This window comes from Anopheles merus, chromosome 2L, assembly GCF_017562075.2.
Source record: "Anopheles merus strain MAF chromosome 2L, AmerM5.1, whole genome shotgun sequence".
NCBI classification, from domain to species: domain Eukaryota; kingdom Metazoa; phylum Arthropoda; class Insecta; order Diptera; family Culicidae; genus Anopheles; species Anopheles merus.
Window position 1 is genome coordinate 17744592 of NC_054083.1, and position 27143 is coordinate 17771734.

Here is a 27143-nt window from a genome sequence, read left to right on the forward strand (position 1 = left end):
TCTTATCAAACAGTTGAGACGCGATTAATCAAAGCGTTTTACCCGCTACATGGCCGTAAAAAAGAAATTGACATCTGTTGAATGATATTTTGGCAAGTTTGAGTGGATGCGCAACAAAACCCACACTCACCTCAAATTCTACTAGAACATTCTATTCAATCTGTGGGCCACAATTGTAACTAAATCGTCTTGGCGGGCCACATGAAAATGACTTTTGACACGATGTAATGATAAACTTTCAATAGATGATTTATACATGCTTTTTAACATGTCCACGCTCACTTCTAATGTCCTTTGGATACCGTTCTATCGTAGCCATATCATAGATACCAATTTACATCCAATATGCAAAAACTTATATTAGCTGTTGCGCCATGGAAAAAAAACTCTATATACCAGGGAAAATTATGTTTTGTAACCGTGGATTTTTTCCCGAACTTGAAAATACCCGTTTTGGTATATGCTCGTTTGACGCACACACATTAGAAACCAATAGTTGATTTAACCGCCAGTCCAGTTGAAAACAAAAAGAAGAAACTACTGTATTCATTATTGGAACAATAATAGCCTTTTTAAGTACACGAAGGCTGAAAAGCCTCTTCATTGCGCTGCCACCGTTCGAGCCTTAAGTTCCAGGAATATTTCATAACATCACATTTCTGACGATTTCATGAATTCCCTGTGCCTGAGAACGCTGTGTTCAGTAATGTGAAGGAACAGAAGCAACGACCGTTCTCGAGATTTGGTACATCCCAAATCCTAAGTGACTTATCTCCTCCCTTGCATCGTTATGAGAGCAGGTGTCAGCTAGATGGCCTTGGGCTTCTAGTGGACCGCTGTTTCCATGTCCATGGCTCCATTATTACAGTCTTGCTCCTTGATAATATTGATTCTTCAACCTTCCTTTCTTCTATCCACTAAAGCTAAACACATCTTCATTGCTTTCGGCGGATTCCTGCACAATTCGTGCTGCTTTAAATTATGGTCTGTTAACAAAAGTAATAGGGTAATTAAGATAAAAAATGTCACTACAAAGTAATTATCATCATACTACTAATAACAATACATAGTAAGATACTTACATTATATACAGTTTCATTACATTACAGAACTTTAAAAAAATCGGGTTAACCATGAAAGGTACCAATATTTACTGGAATGAAATAATAAGGAGGGATTCGAACAGGTAAATGTACGATTATTCTGCCATTTGATTCTGTTTGCTCATCGTTTGAGAGATGTCAATAAAGGAGCAGAATAATCAACCTTTCCCACGTAGTAGAACCGTGCGACAAACCTATTATTGTACAATGAATAAAAAGTTAAATCCTCCCGGGGTCAATCTGCCAAACCCGGCCGTAACTGTTGGAAGTAGAAGTTAATCTCTTTTTGATAAGGACCTAGTTATTGGACAGCCTCCGGAGAGTAGTGCGACAGATTTGGGCATGCTGTTCACAATCACCTTTAACAAATGTAATTCGCAAGGCCGTACGGTCCCTTAGCCGTACCGTTTTGCGCACAGCGTCCCCTTGCATTGTCCACTTTGCAAGCCATACACGGGCGGGCGGTGCAGGATCCAACCTGGGGAAAATCCGATATCCAGCCCCAAAACACCACATCACAGACTCGACCCACATCAGGCGAACGTGTGTGTAGGTTGTTCGCATGAAGTTTTCCGTGCCTTCCCTTTTCCCAACGCGAGGTGGGGCGAGACAGGGATGTGACTCTCAGCGCCATAATTGAGTGCGGTTAGCGAGTGCGTGCTGCTTTCCGGCACTAAGGTGAGCAGCACCCACATCCGGGCAAAAGCATCGTGGACGATGTTTAACAAATAGGTCGAATAAAAGACCCGGGCCAGACAATAGAATGTAGGGGTGGAACGGGCTGCCTCCAACACACACACACACACCCGCACTCTCCCCGTTGCGCGGGGAGTACAGGACGATGAAGTGCAGCGCAAAATAAACTTCACATTGAGCTTTCGCTTTAACGACTCGCTACAAGGGGTCGTGGTTGAACTTTTTCGAAACAAAAAAGAACTAGCAGCGCACACACACACACACACAGGCCTACAAAAAAGCACATTTAAATCCATACGCTCGGTGTTCCATTTGTGAAATGGCCCCGTTCGGAATCAATGGCATGGGGACGGGGGAGGGAGTCAGTTACAGGACCTCCATCAGCCTCTCAAAGGACATTGTTTTGTGTGACGGGCGTAAAGGTGCGGGAGTAGCAGCGAAGAAGCAGAAGCAGAAGAAGAAGAAGAAGAAAAATACATAACACGACCGTGCGGAAAAAGCTGAAACGCCAGCATCCGTCCGCGCGAACACGCAAACCCCCGACCAATCCTGCCTCCTGTCTGTGTGCCTGTGTCCTGGGTGAGGTACTGTAAGCACCTCAGCAAAATGTTGCTCCCCACATTGGGTCGTGGGTGTATGTGTGGGTGCGTTTTTGCATGTTTTTTAAGTTTTTACTTTTTTGAAATTATTCCGCTCTCTTGTGCCATTCATCGGTGTTTTCCCCGCCCATCTCATATACCTGCGGGAAGAGGAGGAGGAGGAGGAAGGAGAAGCAGTTTTATGGGTGAGCGTGTACGCTGGTGAGTGTGTGTGTATGCTGTGCACGATTGCAGGCCATCTTCAGGGGATTCATTTTTCACGTTCACCTACCATCTAACTTTAATGAACGCTATTGTTCTGTTTTAACATAATGTTTCTCACCAACGGTGTGTGGTTGCACTGAATGGTCCGGTGCTCTGAATGCACACCCTACCCTCCACCGAAGGACTTGTTGGGCAGGCTGCTCCTCTGCGGATATATTGCATATATCCCCCCTCATGCATGCCGGGACATTTCCCCTAACACTATAATCCATCGCATACGTGGTGGAACGTTCGGAGATTTCTTATAGGCTTTCGCATACGCTTCATTTTTTTCTTCTCCCGCAGTTCGTATTATTATTCCACTGTCTTAATGAATGCTCGCTCGGTCGTTTCCACCACCGGGCCACCGGGACCGAAAGGAAATTTTCCTACCGGCCCGATAGAAATATATCACTTGGCATGGAATAATGCGAGCGAGAAAGCGTAGCGTTAAGGCACTGCCGTACGCGAACGAGAACCGATGCAAAACGAGCTGGAAAAAGATAAACACATCCGATAGCGTGTGCGCGGCGGCGGCGGTGAGTCGATGCTTTGGGCGAGGAAGGTGGGAAACTGTTGAAAAATTCCAACTAACGGCTTGCTGGCGACGAGCTACGGCAGGAAGCAGAGGCTACGGTTATCAGGTCCTTTTGTGTCCTGTGCCGTGCTCAGCAAACATGTAGTTGCCGTTCCCCGGACAAGGGCAGAAGCAGAATTGCACAAGCACACTCCGCCGCTGGAAGCGATGCTGGACGAACGAGCTCTCGGCGCGGCCCTTCGAAACGAGCATTTGAATCAAATTTGTTCTGGCCGGTTCCCTGGCCAGGTTAGTGTAGTGAGAGAGAACGCCCGTGAACGGTTGCTGCAACACGTTGTTTGCTGGCATATTTTTAGTGCCACATTTTGATGAGTGTGAGTGTGTTTTTTTTTTGGTTTGCTGCAGCTGCAATTACTGTTTCTGCTGTTGTTGATGTAAGGAATGTAATGGTCTCAATGATGCGGCGAATTATTACTCTAATTGAAATAGCTTCATGGTAATACGACCGCGCCATTTTCACCTTTGTGTGTGTGTATGTATTGCAAGCGCACAAAAAGCTGGTCAGTGTTTTCCATTATCATTGAATGATTCTGTAATTACAGAGATTCGTGTTTCAAATGGAAGTTCATTCCGGGGAAACAAGTGTAAGCAAAAGACGAACCCAAATTCAACGCAACCGCTCGTTGGGTGCAAGTTTTGGTGAAACTGTTTTATAATTACCAAAAAAATATTTACTGATACCATCCATTAAGAAATAAAAAAACTTTGACTGAAAAAAGCTATGTATGTTACTTTTTATTCAGGTGGAACGGTCCGAAAAGGCCGTATTGCTAAAGCTATGTATGTAAGTCTGAATTATTTCTGTGAAACAATGTTGTATTAAACAAATCTATACAGGCGGTCCCCGAGATACATGGTTAATGGGCACCGAGAACGGCCGCAAAAGACCGCGTATCTCGAATTTCCGGGTAAGTCGAATCTCTTGATTTCCACCCAAAATATCACTTATGTTCGTATAATTTTGCAATTAGGGGGTGGTTTTATCCACTTAAATAGTTATTTCATATGATTCTGACTGAATATAACAGTTTTAAACCTTTCGAAATGGTTTTTAACATTCGATCAAAAGGGAAATTATCTGGCAGTTTACAATTTTACAATATAATTTATGAAACCGCATGTCTCCGAATCCACGTATAAGAGGTACCGTGTATCTCGGGGACTACCTGTAGTTGTAATTAGAACAAGAAGAAATAAAATGAAGCATGAAGTTTTAAGCGGGAAACAATTTGCAATTGAATGAATTGATTGGCTTAAGCTGAAAGTTCAGTCTGTGAAAGTATATTTATCGTTCAGGGCTGGACATTTTCTATACCAAAATGACAGATGCATTACGCCGTATTGTACACCGGTAATTGAAGCTATGATGCATTTTAAAAAGGGATTTTTACTACGAAGGGTAATAATACCTTTACTAAATTATGAAATATTGTTTCAAATGGCTATCGAAAATTATTTGTGCTTCAGTAGAAACATCCACGAACTAACCTGATTAAGCATGTCTGACTAGAATCGCAAATGGCTCCATTTATAAGAAACTTGAACATAAAAAAGCTTTATGTTTGGTTTTTTTCCCTTTTTCTTGGGTCAATTACATAGAATTGTCGAGGAATGACAAAAAAGTTGTTCAGATTGTTTCATTTTACGGGATATATCATTTAGTATCATTTAGTGAGTCGTTTCGTTACGATTGGTTCATAATACCTACAACAGGTATTCCCCGATATACATGTCATACTCGATGTAGCCGATTTTCTGTATATGACAGTTCTTCGAGCAAATTGTACTAATGTGACACATCAAATGTCAAATGCAAAATAAATTCCATTTTGTCGAACTTTGAAAACCATTTTTAAGGGTACAAAATTTTACAGAAAGCTTCGAAATAGGATTTACGCTTATATTATATATACACTAAAGCCGCATTACAGGGTTTTCCAAGTCAGTTTCGAATGTAGACATTATTATTCACCGCGTGCAAAATGTTTTTCAACTGCTGTCAAGTTATTTATTTGTTTCAAAATGAAATTCCAGTTTCAATACATACACATAACAAAGAACTGTCAAAATCAATCCAGCTTGAGTCGTGTTGAAAATCATGCTGTAGAAATTAAAAATTATGGACATGATGGAAATGAAATGTCAGATCGATGTGGAACAACGTTTTGCATGGGGTGAATAACGTTTTTTACATTCGAAATTGACTTTGAAAACCCTGTAATTGCGTATATCGGAGAATACATGTGTTTCATTTCCAAGTTAATATAAATCTTAACTTCGCTTTCACGCTATCTGTAACCACTACTTAAGTCATAGACGGCGAAACATTAATGGAACAAACAACGACAGGCAATATCAATACATTGTTATCATTCATACGGCTGATTGATCAATTTCTAAACATCTGGTAACTGAAACCTGCTAGTACAAAGCACCCCATTATTATAGCTTTTAAACGAAACGTGTACATTAATTGTGTTTCCACTCGAACACATCCTCATGGTAACTCATCTACACAGCAGACAAACCACAACGAGCACTTTTCGCTGAAATTAATCTCCCACAATGTATTCAAGAGAATCCGAGAAAATGGGCTTGACAACACCATTACCAGATTGTAAAGAAGAATAAAAAAGAAGCATGTATTTTCAGAAGATCCGGTGTTAAAGCAGAGTGGAGCGAGAGACTGAGGGTTGTTGCTACAGCAGACCCTAAAGCAATTACTTTGGATGTAAATTTGTGATTACTTTACTTTTTTTTCTTCCTTTGAGCATTTGCTTCTGGACGAAAATCTGGTCGTAAAGTTAGAGCCAAATGCATTGCAAAATGTATTTCCCGTTCAGTTGTTTCGCTCAAAACTCCTGTTGGGGTTAGTTAATCTCCGCCGCTAAGCTCGTTTTCTGAAGAATTAGGCAAAAAAAAACCATACACACTGTCGGGGGCCAATTGAAAACCAATCAATGCCTCTTAAAGGGATTTGCCAATCGTTGTCCCCGTTTTTATCCGTTTTTTTTAATTAATTCATTTGCCCTCATTCATTTCTTACACCCTTTCCATCAACATTTTCAATTAAATGTCTCGAGACATTTATGGTTTTCCTGGCACGCTGTCAACCACGCGTCCGTTTTATCGGGTGACAGGTGTGGCAAAGCAACAAGTCCAGAACCGTTCCAAAACTCCCACTCGTCACATCGTAAAAATGGACACACACACTCACACATTCACACACATTTACACAGCGTGGTAAAGGATGCGAATTCGCGTCACACGTTTACTGTCCGTATCGATCGCATCAAAGAAACTATTCCACTATAAGATTGATACAGACAGTCTTTACGATTAATTATACAATTTATGCACCACGGCCTTATGGGGGGATAAGGGATGATGGGATCAGAGTATTTTGCTCAAGATTTTCATCACTTTCACTGACTGACACACACACGCTCTCTTCCTGCTGTCACGAATAGCACCAAATAGTACGAATTGCTCACACCCGCCTGGTACGTGACGAAGAAACGCGCGGAGAAATGCGAAGTATTCCAAAAATAGTTTAACCACCCACAAACACACACACACACGCTCAAAGCCACGAACCACAGAAACCACAATAACTCATAACGGATTATCATATCCAAATTCCCGTTCCTTGCCCGCATGGCATGTAATAAAGTCCACCCAGACCTCACAGTACGAATTTCGAACAAGAGAAAACACACACGCAAGTTACGATAGCGAAAGACAAATAAACCGTCTCAGCGACACGGCGTTCGCGTTGTTTCGCCGCTGTTCTCCGTTTCGTAACTCCCATACGCAAACGCACTTACCAACGGGAGATACAACACCATCCTTACCGGACCGATGCTCACGGTCAACTGTGTTCCCGTCGTCGTCGTGGTCACCTTTGAACCGAACCGTTCGGCTGACACCATCGCGGTTCCGCTGCCACGGTCGGGTGGATCCTCTCGGGCGCTGGGCACTGCGCATGCGCGTAAGACTGGTTGAGTGGAATTGGCGGCAAAACGAGGATGCAGCACAGGAACCGCGCGAGAATATGCAATGCCGAAAGGGTGCAACTTATGTTTCCTCACCGGTAGCGGACTCGGTCGATCGTAGTAAGCGCTGTTGGGAGCGGCTGTAGCAAAGGGAGTTGTCTGTTTATGTTCGAGACTGGAAAGTGTTTACAAAACTGGTAGCTGCGGGACGCACCCAAAACCGTCGTTAAGATAAAAGTGGTGCCTAAACAGAGAGAGAGAGAGTGTGTGTGTGTGTGTGTGTGTGGGAAAAAGTATCATAGTTCTAAGAGGAACCCATTCAATCTGAACAGTCCGATGGCGCTACGGTGCATGTTTTTCGCGAAACGATCTGACCACATTGTTCCCCCGTTTGCCGGTATGGAAGCACTCGGTCTCGCACGCGTTTGAAAATCCCCAAACGTCTTACGCGCTGAGCGCTCGGTGGTATCGATTCGAACCAACGGTGGTGGGGCGATGATGATCTGGCAAGGTATTTTACGTTTCTTTCGGCTTAGATTGCACCACCGACACAAAGGAAAAGACGCACACGTCATGCCAGCCAAGTCTTTCTCGGGGAGGGCATGTAAGATAAACCGTGCCAATCCAGCGCCAAATTCCAATGGATTGATTGATACTTCCTTTCACCTTGTCGGCGAAGAAAAAAGGAGTGTCGTAGCTTTTTATTTTGGTTTTTGCGCTTGCTTGCGACATTCAAGAAGCCACGCTTTCTCCCTATACGGTGAAAAGCGACACGGTGAAAGAGTTGACACAGCGAACGAATGGCGCTGATTGTTACGCTTTTGCCGTCGATATATCGGTGTGATTTATGCGAGAATAAAAAAAAACGATAGCTGAAAGACATTTGCAATCAAAGCGGATCTTTGAGAAGAATCTTTGCCCGCGTTGAGCACATTTTCTTCAAGCGCTTTGCATTATTCCAGCATACCTATGGTGTTATGCCGTTTTTTTAACAACCTGTGGCATGAACCGTATGCTTTTGCTATGCAGCTCGTAATGCGTGTAATATTTGCGATTGAAGAAAATATGTTCGTTCCTTTCGTGCTTTCTTTCAAGACAATTAGAACAAACAAATTTTCGAAGCAAGATAGCAAGATCCTTCCCTTTGATATATGCCGCACTTTTCGTGGGCGGTGAAACATTCAACGGTTTAGCCAGCCACGAAAAGCCGAACAACTTTCCATCAGGCATCAAAGCATAACTGTGTGAGCCTTTCCCGGTCTCGGTGGAATCAAGCTCAGACCACACCGACACTCGACATGAAATTAAACGTCCTTAGGGTGGACGAGGAGCCAAAGAAAAAAAAAACAACGCTCCGGCTTTGCGAGGGTGAAACATTGCCCCCTCAGCTAGAACCATTTTTACCCCGCCCGGTGGTGGAGCTCTGCATAATTGTTCAAATATTTTCACGAAGCTCAAATTTGATTGAACCTGGCAACATAAATAAAAATAAACGCCCTCGCGGCTGGAGGTTGGGTAAACTTGATAGCTTCTCCCTGGCCCAGAGCGGGCCAAAAGCGGCACAGGATCAGATGAAGCTACACGATAAGAGAAAATAGGCAGAAGGAATTAATTCCGCTTTTCATTATCAGCACATTCTGACCGCGCGCCATGATACACTTTTCCCACCGTCTCTGTCGCTCTCTCTCTCTATTTTTCCACCTCTGCAAAACAGGAGAGTGAAGCGTATGGAGTTGAACCGAAAATAAATCTCTCGTATCCGTTGAACAGGCGAGCGGCTTGAGCAGATGCGGTCCTGTTCCATGACACGATAGCGTTTTCTTTCACCGACCAGCAGCAACATCGCAAGTGGGAGTTTGGACTCGCGGACACCGACACCGCGTAAACACTCACTATTATTATAAAAACAATAAACGATACGCAGGTCGACCACTCTCAGGACGGTATCCGCTGGCTGGGACTGACAGGGCGGACTGCCGTGCCGATTGTGGCACGTTTATCCAGGATGTCGGTGGGGCAATCGACAAGTAACTAAAAATAGTTGCACGTGGACGGCGGTAGCAAAACGCCGGACGAACGCCCTTGCCATAGTTTGGCTGTGACTAAGAAAGGCTGCTGGCGTTTTTCGGGCTAGTACAATGTAGTGAAGCAATTTTCACAAATTCCGCTGGTCGGTGTAGCTGGGCGATGTGGGTGATGTGATAATCATTAATGATGACGGTTATTAGTGGAGGTGGATTTTTGGGGGTTTAGTTATGATTATTTCGTTGCACGTGGGTATTGAGCGTTGGGGAGGAATCCGTAAAGCAATTTATTTGAATCTCACACCAAAGCTTTTCGTGTGTGCTTTAAGACGAACACGTTCATGATGTTGATGTAGAATTGATAGATGGAAGATGATGAAATAGTAAATGAATCTTTGTATTGTGTACACAAATTCTAATTTCAGAAACATATAACATTTAATAAACAAGTCATAGAACAAACTAATATGTGTTTATCATCAATCTTTCATTATGTCCTACTTTTTCTTCTTCTTCGTCTTTTGATAAAGGTCATTTACTATATTTTCTCGGGTTTTCTGTAGTCGTACACATAAAATGACTGAGGATGCTTTAATTCAGCGCTTCATAAAAGGAAGTAAAATCTCTAAGCAGATAGTGGGGGTAGCCTCAGGTAATTAATCGCTCGAAAGTGTAATCTAGGAAAAGCGTAAAGAGTAAATATGCTCGTAATCGGCGTAATCGGCAAGCAAAAGGTTTTTGGAGACTATGAGACACTATTAATCCTATAAAGTAGCAGCTGGATGCATTTGTTCGATGTGAATGAAACGTACGACAATTCTGCTTTGTTCAAGGTAATGTTTTTTTTTGTTGACAACGTTTGTACAATACCTTCCCACTAGAGTCATCTTCAAATCCCGGATGAGCTGGGAACTGGGCGGTGATCAAACTTGTTGAACGTGTGTCCAGATAAATGTTCTGTCATTATCTTTTCGAGTGCCTATAGTCCTTTCGCTGCCTTTACCCTTCCTTAATTCAATTACGTATTAGGTTCCTTCGTGACCTCGCCTTCCTAACTAAGCTATTCTCAGACATCGTCTCTTGTTTGCCTTAATAATCAGTTAACTCTCTTTATGTCTCTATCTCTCTCTATGTGTCTCTTGTTGGACTGCTCACACCATGGAGCACGATGCAGAACGTCGTTGTGACATGGCTCGGTCAACAATAATTCTCCAGGATGCTCGGTCCTTGGCTGCAACTTCCCATTCGAAAGTATTCATGTTAACACCAGATCTCCGACAGGTCTTGCTTCATCTGATCTAACCTTCGTGGTTGATGTGCTCTCCTGCCTTTAGTGCCAAACTGGGGGTCGCTGTCGAACACCTTCTTGGTGGGGCATAAGTCCAGCATCCTCATAACATGCCCCATTCCTCACCATCAGAATGCTCGGTTCGACGAATTACCTATCTCAGAAAACTACTTATTTGATTATTTATGTTTGTCTGTTCTCTCCACTGATGCCGCTTTTTCGTTGCTGTTTTGCACCTAATGCTAATTAAGTTCAGTAGGCGATTTAGCATTAACACTTCTAGTTACAGCTTCCGAGCAATAGAGGCGTGTGTGGTTTAAAACACATAGTTCACGACCCAATATTATATGTTTTTTCATTCGTAAGTTAATCTGTAAAACCTAATAGTCTACAGACTATTAATATGTAATTAAAACAATGATATTCCTTTCTTTCACGTATCCTTTAAGTCATATTACTAGTTCATCCATTAAGTATAATGATTTGTCTCACCTTTACCACCTATTTCGATTGCTCATTTCGCCAGAATTCCATCGTTTTGATTTGGAACCACTGATGAACATCACATACTGTAGTAGTATTTTAATTCCTTTGATAACAAGATAGCCTTAATCTTTGCTCAAACAGGTTACTGTATGCCTGATAAATGCATTAATGAATTAAATAATACTTTTTTTAATTAGCTAATTTTACAAACGAAACAATTAGCTTCTTAAAGAGTAAATTATTAATAATTTCGATACGATAACAATTTCCGCTTAACACAGAGATAGAGAGTGTTGATTACTATTACTTCAACCGTAGCCTACAAGAATCAATGTCTAATGAAGCCAATCGACTAAATATAACCGTTGCTGTACAACACAGAAAAAAAACAACACCAACAATGAAACCTGACACAAAAGCAATCGAAATCATCAATAGCAAACCTTTTCTAGCGGAAAATAGCCTTTTCGCATGGTCATTAGCTATCGGATCCGCTAAATTGTTATTGTTAATCAATTCCACGACAGCGGACAACGGAAATAAAGCAGGAGAAACAACAACCCGGAAGTTATGCTGTACCGTACCAACTTGCTGTGAAAGATGTGAATAAACAACAACAACTGGTTTCTAAAAATATGCTCAACACACTTTGTCATCTACAAGTAAAATTTGATACAGATTAGCAATCGGCAAAAAAGGCATTAAATAAACCAAGAATATTTACAAAAACCGTTGGATTATATATTAGCTGTAGCCGGATGTGCCGCGATGCTGGCTGTTTTTCAATTCTTGCAATAACACTGCCCATACTATGCTCGATTCTCAATCTCGGGCCGTCGGGAAAGTCAGAAACTCGCGCAGTGAACGCAACGACAAGCAAGTACGCTTTTCATGAATCTCATTTGCATACTCAATGTATTACTCGGGCAGACGCAAGTCCACGGACATGGACTAACAAGTGCCACGTGTTGCGTTTACCAACTGCTGACAACATTTGAAAGATCACCCGCTTCACTCGCGCATAAATCATAAATAGAGTACGGCAAGGGCACGGTTTCCACCAGCTTGGCTTCCGGGGAAACTTTGGGGTCTTTTCTCGCTCGATTGCTTTCAGCTTCAGTAACCTCCAGGTCCTCTAGCACGGCGACCACTGCCGATCACAAACTCTGCGTCTTAGCTGCGTAGCGGTAAGACTCGTGTTTGACTGATTTTACTCAACCTCACCTGTGGATCGTTATAAAAAGAGTAAAAACAACAAAGCGAAGCCAATGCTCACACACCAATACAGGTGAAAGGGTAAACTTTAGACCTTTGCTGAACGCTTTACCCATTCTTGTCAAATCGATGGCAATAATGGTGAGTTGTGGAATGGTTTGTTTTGTTTTCCGATACCAAGCCCCAGCTCACCGTGTGCAGGAGCGCTGGTGTTATCTTAGCAGCGGTATACCGGAATATCATCAGGTGTCCCGAAGGGTAGCTCCGTTCGTGCTGCCGTTATTGCACACGCACAGAACGAAATAAACATCGTAAATCTTGCCTTGCTTACCCTGGTGCTACCTTCGAAGTTCGATGTTGTGTATGGGCAGCATTGGAAATTGGAACACAGCGCTCCCGCACACGCATCTCTCTTTCATCGTTCCGCGCTCCTTTGGTTAGTCAGATCAGCGATTTACATGTTTAAGCGAACTCTACCATTGCCACAGCGGAGGCTCTGGTGCTGCGGGTGGAACTCTACATTCAAAACTACTGCACCATCGACTGCGAACGCATCAGTGCTGATGTTGTTGAAAGTTGGTGAAAGTGAGACGGTAGCAGTCGCGGGCATAAATTAGATAATTTATCGTTCTACGAACCATGTGCTGCGGGGAACCGATCGGTCCCGCTTGCCGGGGGTAATTTGAGAATGCTAAGCTTAAATTAATTACCACACACATAGATTATGCTAAACAGGATTTTGATGCTCGGGTTTGAAATCGTCCCCGCTTACAACGCAAATTACAGCTGAGAAGCTCGATTGCAACAACACCTGGCAAGCTGGCAGCCAGGCTGCCTCGCGGGAAGGATATAGGTTGGGTAGCAATGCTAGCGATGTCTACATCATCTGGAATATTAACTGTCATGGAGCATTATGGGGGGGTTTTGGGGCGATGCCTTGGCAAATGGTGCGGCTGAAGCTGTGATTTATTCAGAGCATTGTAATGGAAGAGATTTGTATTGTTTTCGGCGTGTTAGCACGAAACCGTGTTAGCAGACTGCATCAAATGATTAATTATCAGTGCGCGTCGGGAGATTTCCTTATTTTGACGTCTAATTGGCGTGGTACAATCGTCAACTCGCACAACTTAACAACAAACCCGTCTCGGGTTCAAATCTAGAATGGACCGTCTCCCCGTTGCAAGGACTGACTGTAATTAGTGTGCGGAATTAGTGTCGCTATCCTGTATAGGATAGTTAGCGGCATGTACAGGTAGGACGTTATGCCAAGTAAAGTAATAAAATTAGTGTTGGTTAAATCTGATTCAAATTTATGAATCTGAATGTATCTTTGAAACGATTCATTGAATCAGAATCTCTGTTGGAAATATTAATGAATCCCGAAAGATTAACGAATCTCGAAAGAATCATACATGCCATAAGATTCATATATCCTGAAAGATGTACGAATCTGTAGGTTCGTCTGTAGATTCATAAGTTTCAAAAAAATCATTGGGCTTGAGCATATTATAATTCTACTTCTTGGCGTAACAACCTATGTGGCCGAGCAAATCGAGCAAATTCAATATTTTTAAAATCATAAATCTCTAAAGATTCTTGGATCTTTCAAGATTCATGTATCTTACAAGATTCCTGAATCCTTGGAGATTCAAGAATCTTCAGAGATTCGTAAATCTTTAGAGAATAATGGATATTTAGCATTTCGTAAATCTTTGGAGATTCGTTTTGAGATTTGAATCATTCATTCCTGAAGATTGATATGAATGGAAACCCAACACTAAAGAAGATGTGTCTACTATAAAATGAAAAATCTACAATATGTTAATTTCCTAATATCTAAATAATATTATTCTTATTGATTAAGGTAAGTATATATTTATTATAGAAGAAAAGTAGGTATTTCCTTTCGTCAAGGTAAGCTAACTGCATATTTTGTACATGAGTCGTAGCGGTGCGCATCGATCTCAGGTGACGTGCCCTTGTCCGATTCACTGTGAGTGTTCCAAGTAAAGCGTATTTAGCATTAACGTCTTTTAGGGTTATTACAGTTTAAAAGGCAAACGGTTTGATAAGCAAACACCATTCAAGAGAAACTCACATTGTTTCTTAGCATTTCGTTCACCAAAAACCTTTCTGTTAGTTATCTTCAAAGATGATACTATGCCATAAATAGTCCTTTTCCGTACCATAAACTCCTTCCAACTCCTTCGTGAACAATTGTATACTATAGTCAGTAAGCACTATTGCTGTAACCCAACGTGGCCGAGCAATTAATGAAATAAAAATAAATAAATAAATAAATAAATAAATAACGGTAATATGTTGCTAAGAAATATTTGGCCGGAACTGAATATCTGATGTACGCACAGTGGTTTGATGTATGTTGTACGCTGGGATTTTCCAAAATGGTTAAGTCATAAATATTCTATTGTTTCAAAAACTTCTTGGGTGATCCTTACAGACATCAGTGTTATTAGTACCCTTTCTCAAATAAACGAAGTATACAAATGATACACTATTCATGTACATATAAGTTGATTGCGTCACCATGTAGTATCGTGCTTCAAGTTCGTATCGTGTATCGCGCGATTGCTTTAAAATATGGATTTTTCTTTGATGGATAGAGGAAAAAAATACAGATATTTGCATTTCATACATTTTCCTTGATAGGTAATTATTTGAAGTAATTTGCAAAATTAAATCTACGTCCTTGCAAGCTGCCTTCCGTCAGTTATCCGGAATGTACACTGTAGCGATCGAAGACGTGGGTGTAGGCATCTTTTTAAGTTCTACCTTCGATTTTTATTAATTCTACCTCCGTTTTCGAAAAAAAATTGTTGCAGTAGATTTTTTGCATCATGTTGGTTCAAAAATTCGTGACGTGCTACCAAATATTTAATAATAAATATATTTTTACTGTTTTGCACTCATATAAACTCAAAACATTTCAAAAAAAAAACATCCGCATTTTCTTGAAACCAAAATGATAAATAAAAAGGTAAATAAAAAAATAACGCATGATATAATCATGGGACATGTCAAGCGGATGTTGAACCCTATACCTACTTTAAAATTGTTTGATAGCAATCTGCAGTTCTGGAAGAAAAGCGCTAAGCTTTTGGGAGATGGAGTAACCCGTCGGAGATCAGAAAAGCTTTAGTCATGGACCAAATATCTTGGAGAACGGTTGACAATCGGGCTTTACCAAAATCTTCCACAGCTACCAGGCGGAACAAAGAAGAAAGCAAATTTCTATACACAATACAGCAGGAAATTTATTTTTCACTTCATTGCATCAGTTCAAACATTTTCAACTGAGCATAAAATGAACAAAACATATTCGCGAGAGAAAAATGTAAATATTTAAGAGTTTGACTTTAAACGGAAGCATAGCTATTTTAAATCTATTAGTAGATCTTTTAAACCGATCTTTCCTTTTTCATAGCATGTTTTTATACTTTAAATGTTGTATTTCGTTTTACCAGATAAAAATGACGTACATTTATTAAACATTTATGAAAATAACGTACACAAAATCGTTCTTTAGTTTATTCTCTATATCATATGTTGTACACAAGGTAACAACACAAGGTAACAAGGTAACAGGTTTTTTTTGCAGTCATGGCCTAGTCCTTTATCATTCTTATCTCCTAGCTTTATTTTTCGACTACCTATAAAAAAGCATGATTTATAGCTACAGGGAGAACCATACAATATGTTTTACCTTAGTACAACAGGAACTAAACAATACATTGAATTAATGTGAAAGCGTTGCCGGTCTGCGTTGCCACCATTGCTCGTACAGTCTTTCCCCGAGTTACGCGACACTCGAGTTACGCGAATTCGAGCTACGCGAATTTTTATTTTTGACAATTCAGTTCTCAAATCAGTACAATTTTCCAAACAAATTGTCGAATGAAAAATAATTATCAATCAAGTATATTTTGGCTGTAAAACGTGATATTCGACTTACGCGAAAATCCGAGTTAAGCGAATGTCTCCGGAACGCATTATTCGCGTAACTCGAGGAAATACTGTAAGCGAAACTATGTACGAAAAATTGAGGACTAAATGTACGCCTAATATCTTCGCAGTATGTATTATTTATGTAAAGAATATTGAAATTTGTTTATCGGATTGAGGCGTAATCTTTGCTAACAATATAACAACTCTAATTCGGTTTGGAACAAACCTGTGTCAACAGATAGTACCGATCAAACTTACACATAAATGCAATGTAAAAATATGATTTTATCAAAATATCTTGAACAGAATGGAGCCAAGATGAAAAAATATTATTAAATCTCAAAAAAAAAAAATGAAGAAAACACTGAATGAACCAAACTGTTTGGTGAGTGTGTGTTTGTGTTTTTTGCTTCTTCATTTATTTATAATTTTTTAATTGATATTTAATAAAATTTTGATTTTAATTAAAGGTCTAGTATTATTGTACAGAATATAGACAATAATTTGAAACACTGCTCATACCTGCATTGAGTACTACTTCAAATTTCGATTATTGGTTCACATTACACAAAATGTTGTAAGCAAAAAAAAAGAAAAATACAAACTCACACACACATAGCCTAACGATTTCGTGAAACAGCACCTACGTTACGTTATCGAGGGAATTCCATAAGGAAGAAACAAAGTAAAGTGTAGCGATAAAATCCAATGATTAGAAACTTCCATCAAACCAACTACACGGATCATCGACATCGAGAATTAGTTTATTAAATCGATTTTTGCTGTTTTCCTTACATTTGTATAAAGGAAGACGAAATGGCACAAGTCACCCTCACTCCACCTCCCCCCCCCTCCCCCCATACAAACAAACACACACACTCTGGGCTGGCAGACACCGTTAATCTTCGTACTGCCCACGTGCAGCTTCCGGCTCAAATCACTGAGTCTCTAGTGAAGTCTAACGGAACCTAATGTCTGCGTCCGGGTGAACCTGGAGGTGACAACGGAACGAAATTAGGAAATCAATACCCGCGACTTTCAGCCCCATAGCTACAGGGGTAAATAGCTTTTCTGTGCGTGATACTGGTTTGTATTTTTTTATTTCATCCCATCGCACCGCAACTATCGCGGGACATGAAATTGAACTTTACCATTCGGCGGGAGGCTTTCAAATACTGAACCACCAGAATCTGCCCGCCCGACGGTGGTCATTCTCATCGCCGGAGACTAAATTAGGAAACATAATGCTAATCAAAGTCATCCATTTGTGCGAATCGCGCTCGAGTGGTTCCTTTGCTGCGAAAACAATACTGCTACTACTCAATCGCGCCGGTACTACGTGTTGGCGGGCCGGGTAATTAATCATTGTCATAAAAGCACACCCACCCCCCTGGTGGCTGGCGGTGTGGTGTGAAAGTGGTTTTACGGTTTGAATGCAGCCTGGGCGAACTAATTATTTACCGCTCAACGATGTTGTGAAAGATGGTTCGTAAAGTCATGATGCTTGATTACCGTTGAATGCTTTTGAATGGTAAGTGGTGAGCGTCTAGGCGGGCTGTTGAGCGGGCGGTATCGTTTGGCGGCAAGGAAGGAAGATTCGTGAATCGATCTTTCACTATTCATTTGGTTAATCGCAAGGAAGGTTTGTACGTTTCTTAGAGAGATTAATTATTATTTGATTGAATTAATACACTTCCCTCATTTGCTGAATAACATCCACCTTCATTCGGCACAGTTTATTAACCCTCTGTGCTGGATACAACTTTTGTAAAACCAATCAATTGTTTTTTGTTAATTTAAGATAAACGTATAGCTAAAAAAGTATGTTTTGTTCACTTTAAAACAATTACTTTTCAACAGGTCATTTTTTCTATTATCCTTAACCAGGCCGCTTTATCTCTACGATGAACCCTTCTATGTATCTTTAATGAACTCATCCTGCAGGAAGTCTTCCTCCTCCCATGAACACATCCAAAACCCTCCCCATCCCCCTCAAAAATACGGGTTATAGCCTCTTGATTAATGATCAGCTTATTCGTCCCATAGACGCAGCATCATCAATTTCAGGTTTAACGAGAAATGAAGAGAAAAAAGGATAGGAAATGCTTGGCATGGTATTTGCATTTTTTTTTGTTCTTTGCGAAAATGAATCGACAAGAGTATCACGACAAAAAGTTGATCAATGACAGTCCTTAATAATGACAAAAATTTTATCATATTGTTTGCCGTGTTGTGTTCGCCTTTTATGTACGAAATGCACGAAAAAGTGATTCTTTCTCACGCCTTCAGCTTAAAGTCCTGTTCATGGTAAAACAAAAGAAACACAATCAATTATAATGGTCAATCGATTGTAGGATAAAACGTGAAGTGTAATTAATATTTAGTTTCAAAATGATGAGTTTATCGTGCAGCATGTAAAACAATGACATTAAAGTGCGGGAATACGGGGCAGTTGCATCATACGCTGTTGACGAATGAGTATGCAACCCGCGTTACACTTTCTCTCGCTACGCGCCGACAGATGGCGTTGTCTGTCCGTCGCCATGCGTGTTGACACTAAACGTTCCACGTATGTAATGCGTCCCACCATTTGTAATTGTGTAATCTTGTAATCTTGTAATGTTTACGCATCGCTACTGCAGCACGACGACGATTAGTACACAACCATTTGTAAATAAATTGAATTGAGAGATTAACACACAGCAACGATTAGAAGCTTGATTTTCTTTGAATTTCTCTATTCTCGCATCATCTAGTGTGCAAATCGCCTAAGGTCCTTAGCGGGTAGCCAAAGGTTGACACTTGCACACGTTCTTCGGTGTTCTGCGGTTCTGCGCTGTTATTTTTGGTTCCCTTCCTACCCTTTCCCCTGGGTTGATCAAGTGGCTTGCCCGCTGGTCGCCTTCGGTTTCCTCCTACCCTTTCACCAAGGTTACTCTGTGGTTTCCACCGATAGCCTTCTGGTACCCTTCCTTCCCCTCCCCAAACCAAAAATCGCGGAGTAGGCCGCTCGTTACTTGTAACACCCCCCTACATTTGGTCCTTCGAACCGGATACGGATACCGGATACGGAAACCGAAAGTTAGTCGCGTGTGATCCGTCGAAAACCGAAGTGAACCACGTGTGAGTTAGTGCAAGTGTGTGAGTTCTCCCAGCAGCCGCAGGCCGAAGCGCAACCAGGCGTGTTGTAGCTTCTCCTCGGTGCTTCCCGGATCGCGTGCCAGCCAGCCGGTGATCGAAGCACAACCAGGCGTGTTGTCGCTTCACATCGGTGTCTGCAGCCTCCTCGTCCAGCAGCCGTAGGCCGAAGCGCAACCAGGCTTGTTGTAGCTTCTCCTCGGTGCTTCCCGGATCGCTCGCCAGTCAGCCAGTGATCGAAGCACAACCAGGCGCGTTGTGGCTTCACATCGGTGTCTGCAGCCTCCTCGTCCAGCAGCCGTAGGCCGAAGCGCAACCAGGCGTGTTGTAGCTTCTCCTCGGTGCTTCCCGGATCGCTCGCCAGTCAGCCAGTGATCGAAGCACAACCAGGCGTGTTGTCGCTTCACATCGGTGTCTGCAGCCATCATCCAGCAGCCGAAGGCCGAAGCGCAACCAGGCGTGTTGTAGCTTCTCCTCGGTGCTTCCCGGATCGCTCGCCAGCCAGCCGGTGATCGAAGCACAACCAGGCGTGTTTTCGCTTCACATCGGTGTCTGCAGCCTCCTCGTCCAGCAGCCGTAGGCCGAAGCACAACCAGGCGTGTTGTAGCTTCTCCTCGGTGCTATCCAGATCGCTCGCCAGCCAGCCGGTGATCGAAGCACAACCAGGCGTGTTGTCGCTTCACATCGGTGTCTGCAGCCTCCTCGTCCAGCAGCCGTAGGCCGAAGCACAACCAGGCGTGTTGTAGCTTCTCCTCGGTGCTACCCAGATCGCTCGCCAGCCAGCCGGTGATCGAAGCACAACCAGGCGTGTTGTCGCTTCGCATCGGTGTCTGCAGCGCCATCGTCCAGCAGCCGTAGGCCGAAGCACAACCAGGCGTGTTGTAGCTTCTCCTCGGTGCTACCCAGATCGCTCGCCAGCCAGCCGGTGATCGAAGCATAACCAGGCGTGTTGTCGCTTCACATCGGTGTCTGCAGCCTCCTCGTCTAGCAGCCGTAGGCCGAAGCGCAACCAGGCGTGTTGTAGCTTCTCCTCGGTGCTACAGTGCGTGATTTAGCCGGTGGTCGGAGCACAGCCAGGTACGTTGTGGCTCCACATCGGTAAGTACACGAACCTTATTACATTCACCTACCTGGGATTGAAACAAACTCGACGTACCCTTCCTTCGCGAAACCAAAATGGCGACATCACCTGCAGACGATGCCTCGATGGAGTCCCAGGGTTTCAAGGGATTTTCCGAAGAAGAAATCCAAGAGAAGGTCACCATTTTGAAAGTGTTACGACTGAAACACCAGGCACTCTTGCGAAGCGTTACTCAAATCGAATCTGAGTTAAAGGCTGCTAATCTTACAGCGGCCATCAGTCGAGTAAATTTACGGGAATTGAGTAAATTGAAAAATTCTCAACGTGGAGTGTTCAATCAAATATTAGAACAACTCCCCTCTGACGCAGAAAATGATTTTAAGCACGACGAAAGCTTCAGAAAGCTTGCTACTGTTATAGAAGTAGCCCTTGAATCGTTTGCAATTGAGTCGCCACCAAGCACACCAACTACTTCCATATCGCCTGTACTTCCGTCAGCAGGCCAACACCTGTCGATTCCGATGCCCACATTTGATGGTTCATACCAACAGTGGACAAAATTTAAGGCCATGTTTATGGACCTGATGAATCGGTCATGTGATTCAGATGCAGTGAAGCTGCATCATTTAAACAAGGCACTAGTGGGAAAGGCGGCAGGCGTCATAAGTGCAAGTGTGATTGCTTCTAACAATTTTGCCTCGGCGTGGAAACTGCTAGAAGAGCGGTTTGAAAACCCACGGGTTATCATAGAGCACCACATTAGTGGATTGCTCAAACTAAAGCCATTGACACGCGAATCGGCTAAAGGGTTGCGTGAGTTGGTTGAAACATGCTCAACGCATGTAGATGCTCTCGTCTACATGAAGCATCCCATTGATAACTTAAGCAATAAAATAATTACGCACATTTTGATTTCCTGTCTCGATTCGGAAACAAGAAAACTTTGCGAGCGAACACTCGAGCACAAAGAGTTTCCCGAACTATTTGCCATCCTTAAATTCATCACTCGACAATGTGACGTGCTAGAGCAATGTGGAACAGAGGACAAGGGCAAGGCTAAACCAGCAATGTCAAAGGTCTATAGTAGCACAATACAGAACTGCAAGGTCTGCAAAAAACAGCCACACTACATAAATAAATGCCCGGAGTTTCTAGCATTGCCTGTAACAACGAGACGAGAAAGAGCAAGGGAGCTAAACCTGTGTTTCAACTGTCTTGGGTCGGGACACTCGTCAAAAAAGTGTCCATCTAAATGGGTGTGCAGACAGTGCCAACAAAGGCATCATACACTTGTACATTTGGATACAGGTGTAACAGAAATCCCACTTGAGCCGCTGCCTTCCACTTCCAGTGCCACCCACATCAGCTCGCCACAAACCATTCTCAATGCACGAATGCAATCGACAGTGCTATTATCAACGGTCATTCTAAATATCGTAGATAGCAGTGGTATTGAGCACCAAGCACGAGCCTTATTAGACAGTGGAGCTCAGTCTAATTTCATTGCCGGCGAACTAGCGCAGAGATTAAGACTGCCGCGTAAACTAGTAAATATTCCGCTATTAGGCGTTGGTGGCAGCACTGGAATAAATGTGCGACATTCAGTTAACACAACAATACGTCCACATTATAGCACAGAAACTTTCGCCATTGAGTTACTTGTGATTTCGAAACCGGCATCAGACTTGCCAGCTTATCAGCTCGACTTAAGCGAGTTCAATATACCAGTAGAATATACGCTAGCTGATCCTACCTTTCATCGTCCTGGGCCTATCGATATGATTTTAGGAGCGGAATATTTTTATGAGTTTCTGCTGGATCGAAAACTGTCCCTCGGTACAAACCGTCCTATACTTCAAGAGACAAAGTTTGGATGGGTGATTAGTGGCAACGCACCCGCTCAAATAGCATCGCCACCCACAATGTGTGCTACAGCTACGATGTCTCTTGAGACACTCATGAAACGTTTCTTCACCATCGAAGACTTAAGCGAGAAACCTAGCTGGAGTGTTGAAGAAGCTGCATGTGAAAGGTTTTACACGGAAACGACGACAAGGGATGAGAGTGGTAAATACATTGTGAAGCTTCCACGCAAACCAGACATGATTGGGCGGATGGGTGAATCGCGAATGATCGCATTACGGCGGTTTTTAGCCATCGAGCGTCGGTTAGAACGAGAACCCGAAACGCGAAAGGCGTATACTGAGTTCATGGATGAGTATTTACACCTGGGGCACATGAGCAAGGTGGTCTCAGATCGAACGACAGCAGAGTGTTACTATCTGCCTCATCACCCTGTGTTTAAGGCAGATAGTACAACCACGAAATGTCGAGTAGTGTTCGACGCTTCCAGCAAAACGTCAACAGGAGTGTCACTGAATGATACTATGATGGTTGGTCCAACATTGCAACAGGACGGTGCGTCGATCTTGCTGCGATTTAGAACCCATCAAGTGGCTTTGACAGCAGATGTCGCTAAAATGTATCGCCAGGTATGGGTACACCCTGACGATCGCAAGTTGCAGCGTATTTTGTGGCGATCATCACCGTCAGATCCGATAGAAGAATTTGAGCTAAATACAGTCACGTATGGTACTGCGGCGGCACCATTCCTGGCGGTACGAACTCTGCAGCAGACAAGGGAAGACCACAAAGAAGAGTTTCCCATAGCAGCATCACGAGAACATGATTTTTACGTGGACGATTTTGTCTCTGGTGACAAATCAATAGAAGAGGCACGAGAGCTGCAGTTTCAGATGAACCTCCTCTACGCTAAGGGAGGATTTTCGTTACGTAAATGGGCATCCAACCAGCCGACCTCTCTTATAGGCGTCGACTTACAAGATTTAGCGTCAAGCAAAAATAAAGAGATTGACGGCAAAGGAGTCTTAGCAACACTCGGACTCGTTTGGGATCCGTCATCAGATGTGTTATCTTTCAAGGTGGCAGATCATCCAATGCCAGAAAGGATAACAAAGCGGAGCATATTGTCCTCCATTGCTCGCATCTACGATCCATTGGGAATTGTAGATCCCATAAAGGCTTTAGCCAAGCAATTCATGCAACTAATATGGAGTCTTCAAAACGACAAGCAGCAGCCAGTTGGATGGGACGATGAGCTACCAGCTCAGCTGCAAAGAGATTGGGTTGAGTTTCATTCTCAATTAATTCACCTTAGAGAGGTGAAAGTTCCACGAGTGGTGTATGGAACATTCCCTGCAGAAGCACAGCTTCATTTCTTTTGTGATGCATCTGAGAAGGGCTACGCTGCATGTTGCTATGTTCGAAGTGAATTGTCGAATGAAAGAGCAACAATGCAACTTCTCACATCAAAGACAAAGGTTGCTCCACTCAATAGTAAGCATTCCATAGCTAGGTTGGAATTGTGTGGGGCACACCTAGCAGCACAACTTTACGAACGCATAAAGAAGGCGATAGACATAAGCGGTCCGGTCCTATTTTGGTCGGACTCAACAACGGTAATACATTGGCTTCAGTCTCCACCCAGCTGTTGGAAACCATTTGTGGCAAACCGTGTGTCACAAATCCAGCAGTTGACCGACGGGTGCACATGGCGTCACATACCAGGGATAGACAACCCGGCAGATTTGGCATCGCGAGGCTGTTTAACACGCGAATTGTTGAACAGTTCATTATGGTGGCAGGGTCCAGCATGGATATGTTCACCAGAAAATGAATGGCCCAAATCAGCAGTAACTTCCGGGAATGAAACCACCGCAATTGAGAAGAGATCATCCGCTATCGCTTGCACAGTAACTGCACCTGAACCACACGTTATATTTTCACTCTATTCCTCATTCTCAAAACTACGGCGAATAATGGGCTATTGCGTGCAATTCCTTAATCGCTGTTCTCATCGACGCAATTATGACCGCAAGGGTTTGACGACAGCCGACCTGAAGCAAGCGGAAGAAGCTCTGTGTCGTCTTGCTCAACGCGATTGCTTTCAGGAAGAATTGAAATCCCTTCAACGAAAGGAGCCAGTTTCAGCATCTTCAAAACTAAAGAGGCTGCACCCGCAGTTAGGAGTCGATGAAATCATCCGCGTTGGCGGGCGTTTGGAAAATTCGTCCCTGCAAACTGAGGCCAAACACCCGCTAATCATTCCCGGAAATCACCCGTTGGCAACCCTGTTGATGAAATACTATCATCTGTTGTTGGAACATGCCGGTCCCCAGTTGATGTTGAGCTACAGTCGTCAACGTTATTGGGTAGTCGGTGGTCGAAACGTGGCTCGGAAAATGTATCATCAATGTTTTAAATGTTTTCGAGCACGTCCAGTTTCAACCGAACTACTGATGGGTGATCTTCCAGTCGGAAGAGTAGTAGCAGCACGACCGTTTTCCGTGAGTGGTATTGACTATTGTGGGCCTGTTTTTGTTAAGGGCCCACACAAACGAGCTGTGGCAACCAAAGCATATGTTTGTATTTTTGTTTGTTTTGTCACTCGAGCCGTTCACATTGAATTGGTCTCAGATCTCACCACAGATGCCTTCATCGCTGCGCTTAGACGTTTCGTGGCTCGACGCGGGCTTCCAGCCGAGCTTCATTCGGATAATGGCACAAACTTCAAGGGAGCCAGCAACCAGCTCAACAGTTTATATAAACTGTTTCGTTCCGATGATTACCAGACAGCCGTGCAATCGTGGACCCTGGAGAAGGGCATCACCTGGAAGTTCATCCCCCCTCGAGCTCCCCATTTTGGTGGGTTGTGGGAAGCAGCCGTGCGGTCTACGAAGCATCATCTTCTGCGTGTGTTGGGCAGCTCCTCGCTGTCGTTCGAAGACATGGCGACGCTATTGGCGAACATCGAATGCTGCCTGAACTCTCGCCCCATCACGCCGCTGACGGATGACCCAAGCGATGTATCGGCGCTCACTCCGGGCCATTTCTTGGTTGGTGCACCGTTGCTTCAAATTCCGGACATCGATACGACACAGCTTCCAGCGAATCGGCTAACCCATTGGGGACACGTGCAACAATTGTCGCGTCGATTTTGGGATAGGTGGCATCGCGAATATTTGCAGCAGTTGCAAACTCGATCAAAATGGTTTAAATCAAAAAATGATTGTATTACTCCCGGAACATTAGTCATCATTAAGGAAGACAACATTCCATCTAGTCGCTGGCCATTAGCTCGTGTAGTTGAGGTTTATCCAGGAAAGGACGGCACCGTTAGGGTAGTCTCTCTATACACAGGAAAGGGAACTAAAGTCACTAGACCAGTAACGGGAATTTGCGTGTTGCCTAAGCAAGACTAGTTAAAATTTGGCAATTTTAAGGTGGCAGCATGTTGACGAATGAGTATGCAACCCGCGTTACACTTTCTCTCGCTACGCGCCGACAGATGGCGTTGTCTGTCCGTCGCCATGCGTGTTGACACTAAACGTTCCACGTATGTAATGCGTCCCACCATTTGTAATTGTGTAATCTTGTAATCTTGTAATGTTTACGCATCGCTACTGCAGCACGACGACGATTAGTACACAACCATTTGTAAATAAATTGAATTGAGAGATTAACACACAGCAACGATTAGAAGCTTGATTTTCTTTGAATTTCTCTATTCTCGCATCATCTAGTGTGCAAATCGCCTAAGGTCCTTAGCGGGTAGCCAAAGGTTGACACTTGCACACGTTCTTCGGTGTTCTGCGGTTCTGCGCTGTTATTTTTGGTTCCCTTCCTACCCTTTCCCCTGGGTTGATCAAGTGGCTTGCCCGCTGGTCGCCTTCGGTTTCCTCCTACCCTTTCACCAAGGTTACTCTGTGGTTTCCACCGATAGCCTTCTGGTACCCTTCCTTCCCCTCCCCAAACCAAAAATCGCGGAGTAGGCCGCTCGTTACTTGTAACACCCCCCTACATACGCTTTAAAGGTGAACTTTAAAATGACAACAAGTGTAAACATATGTGCTTTACGCTAATCCTAAAAAACTATGTGCTTTACAAAATATAAAAAGTACACAAACTTATCCAAACGTATGTGAGAAGAAAAGAGTGAATGTTGCAGCTGCAAAATCATGAAGCACGCTTAAAATTTAAAAATTATCATATGAAAAATATTTGAAAAGTTCAACATGCAAGCGAATCAAACAATTTGAAAACATTTAAAGAGGAAATAATAGAGGACAGAGCACATGATTTTAAGGAAGAGTTGGGCGTCAAAGAGATCGTTATGTTTTGAACAAAATGATTGGCATGTGTTTGAGAAAAATACGTGTATTTGTATTAAATGATTACAACATTTTATTTATGTAGTTAAAGTGTTAAAGTAGCCTTGAATATGCTTAAAATAGGTTACTCTCCTGGTCCGGATAGAAATCCTTCGTTGTTATTAAAAAAAATGCTGTGACACACTTGATCCTCTCTTAGCGCGTTTATTTCAGTTGTCACTGAATGAACGTAAAGTGTCTGAAATATGGCGACAGAAATAAGGCATCAAGCTATCGGGGGAATCACCTCCTTGTGTGCCACCTCGAAAGCATTAGAACTGATTACACATCAAATGCTACTAAATGCATGTATGCACTACACGATCGAATCAAATAAATGCATCTATGATAGTGATTTGTTTCAGATTGTGTGAATAGCATGGACGAAGGATATCAGGTAGATTTCATTTACACCGATTTCAAGGCAGCATTCGGCAATATATCTCACAACATACTCAGCCACTTTCCCAAACTCGATCGA

General features: G+C 43.0%; 2 protein-coding genes across 3 annotated transcripts in view; one reads left to right on the top strand and one right to left on the bottom strand.

The window, feature by feature from the left end:
- LOC121593587 (G-protein coupled receptor dmsr-1-like) overlaps nucleotides 1-7231 on the bottom strand; it is a 28295-nt gene extending 21064 nt beyond the window's left edge. Inside the window, exon 1 of one of the 2 annotated variants that reach the window (XM_041916092.1) lies at nucleotides 7067-7231. The gene's annotated coding sequence lies outside the window, so the exon portion shown is untranslated. The remainder of the gene's footprint in view (nucleotides 1-7066) is intronic. The other variant, XM_041916093.1, reaches the window with a different exon arrangement.
- A 15141-nt stretch (nucleotides 7232-22372) lies between these two features.
- On the top strand, nucleotides 22373-26051 carry LOC121592267. Its single transcript, XM_041913664.1, has 3 exons — nucleotides 22373-23225; nucleotides 24942-25458; nucleotides 26036-26051. Exons 1-3 carry the CDS (start codon nucleotides 22373-22375, stop codon nucleotides 26049-26051), a joined length of 1386 nt encoding a protein of 461 aa, XP_041769598.1.
- The last annotated feature ends 1092 nt before the right edge of the window (nucleotides 26052-27143 follow it).

Bases quoted from the DNA above. Each gene is read 5' to 3' on its own strand.
- LOC121592267 (XM_041913664.1), top strand. From the start codon at position 22,373: ATGTCTCTTGAGACACTCATGAAACGTTTCTTCACCATCGAAGACTTA. The intron at 23,226-24,941 runs GTAAATGGGCAT...ATCTCACCACAG, and splicing joins TAAGGGAGGATTTTCGTTAC to ATGCCTTCATCGCTGCGCTT.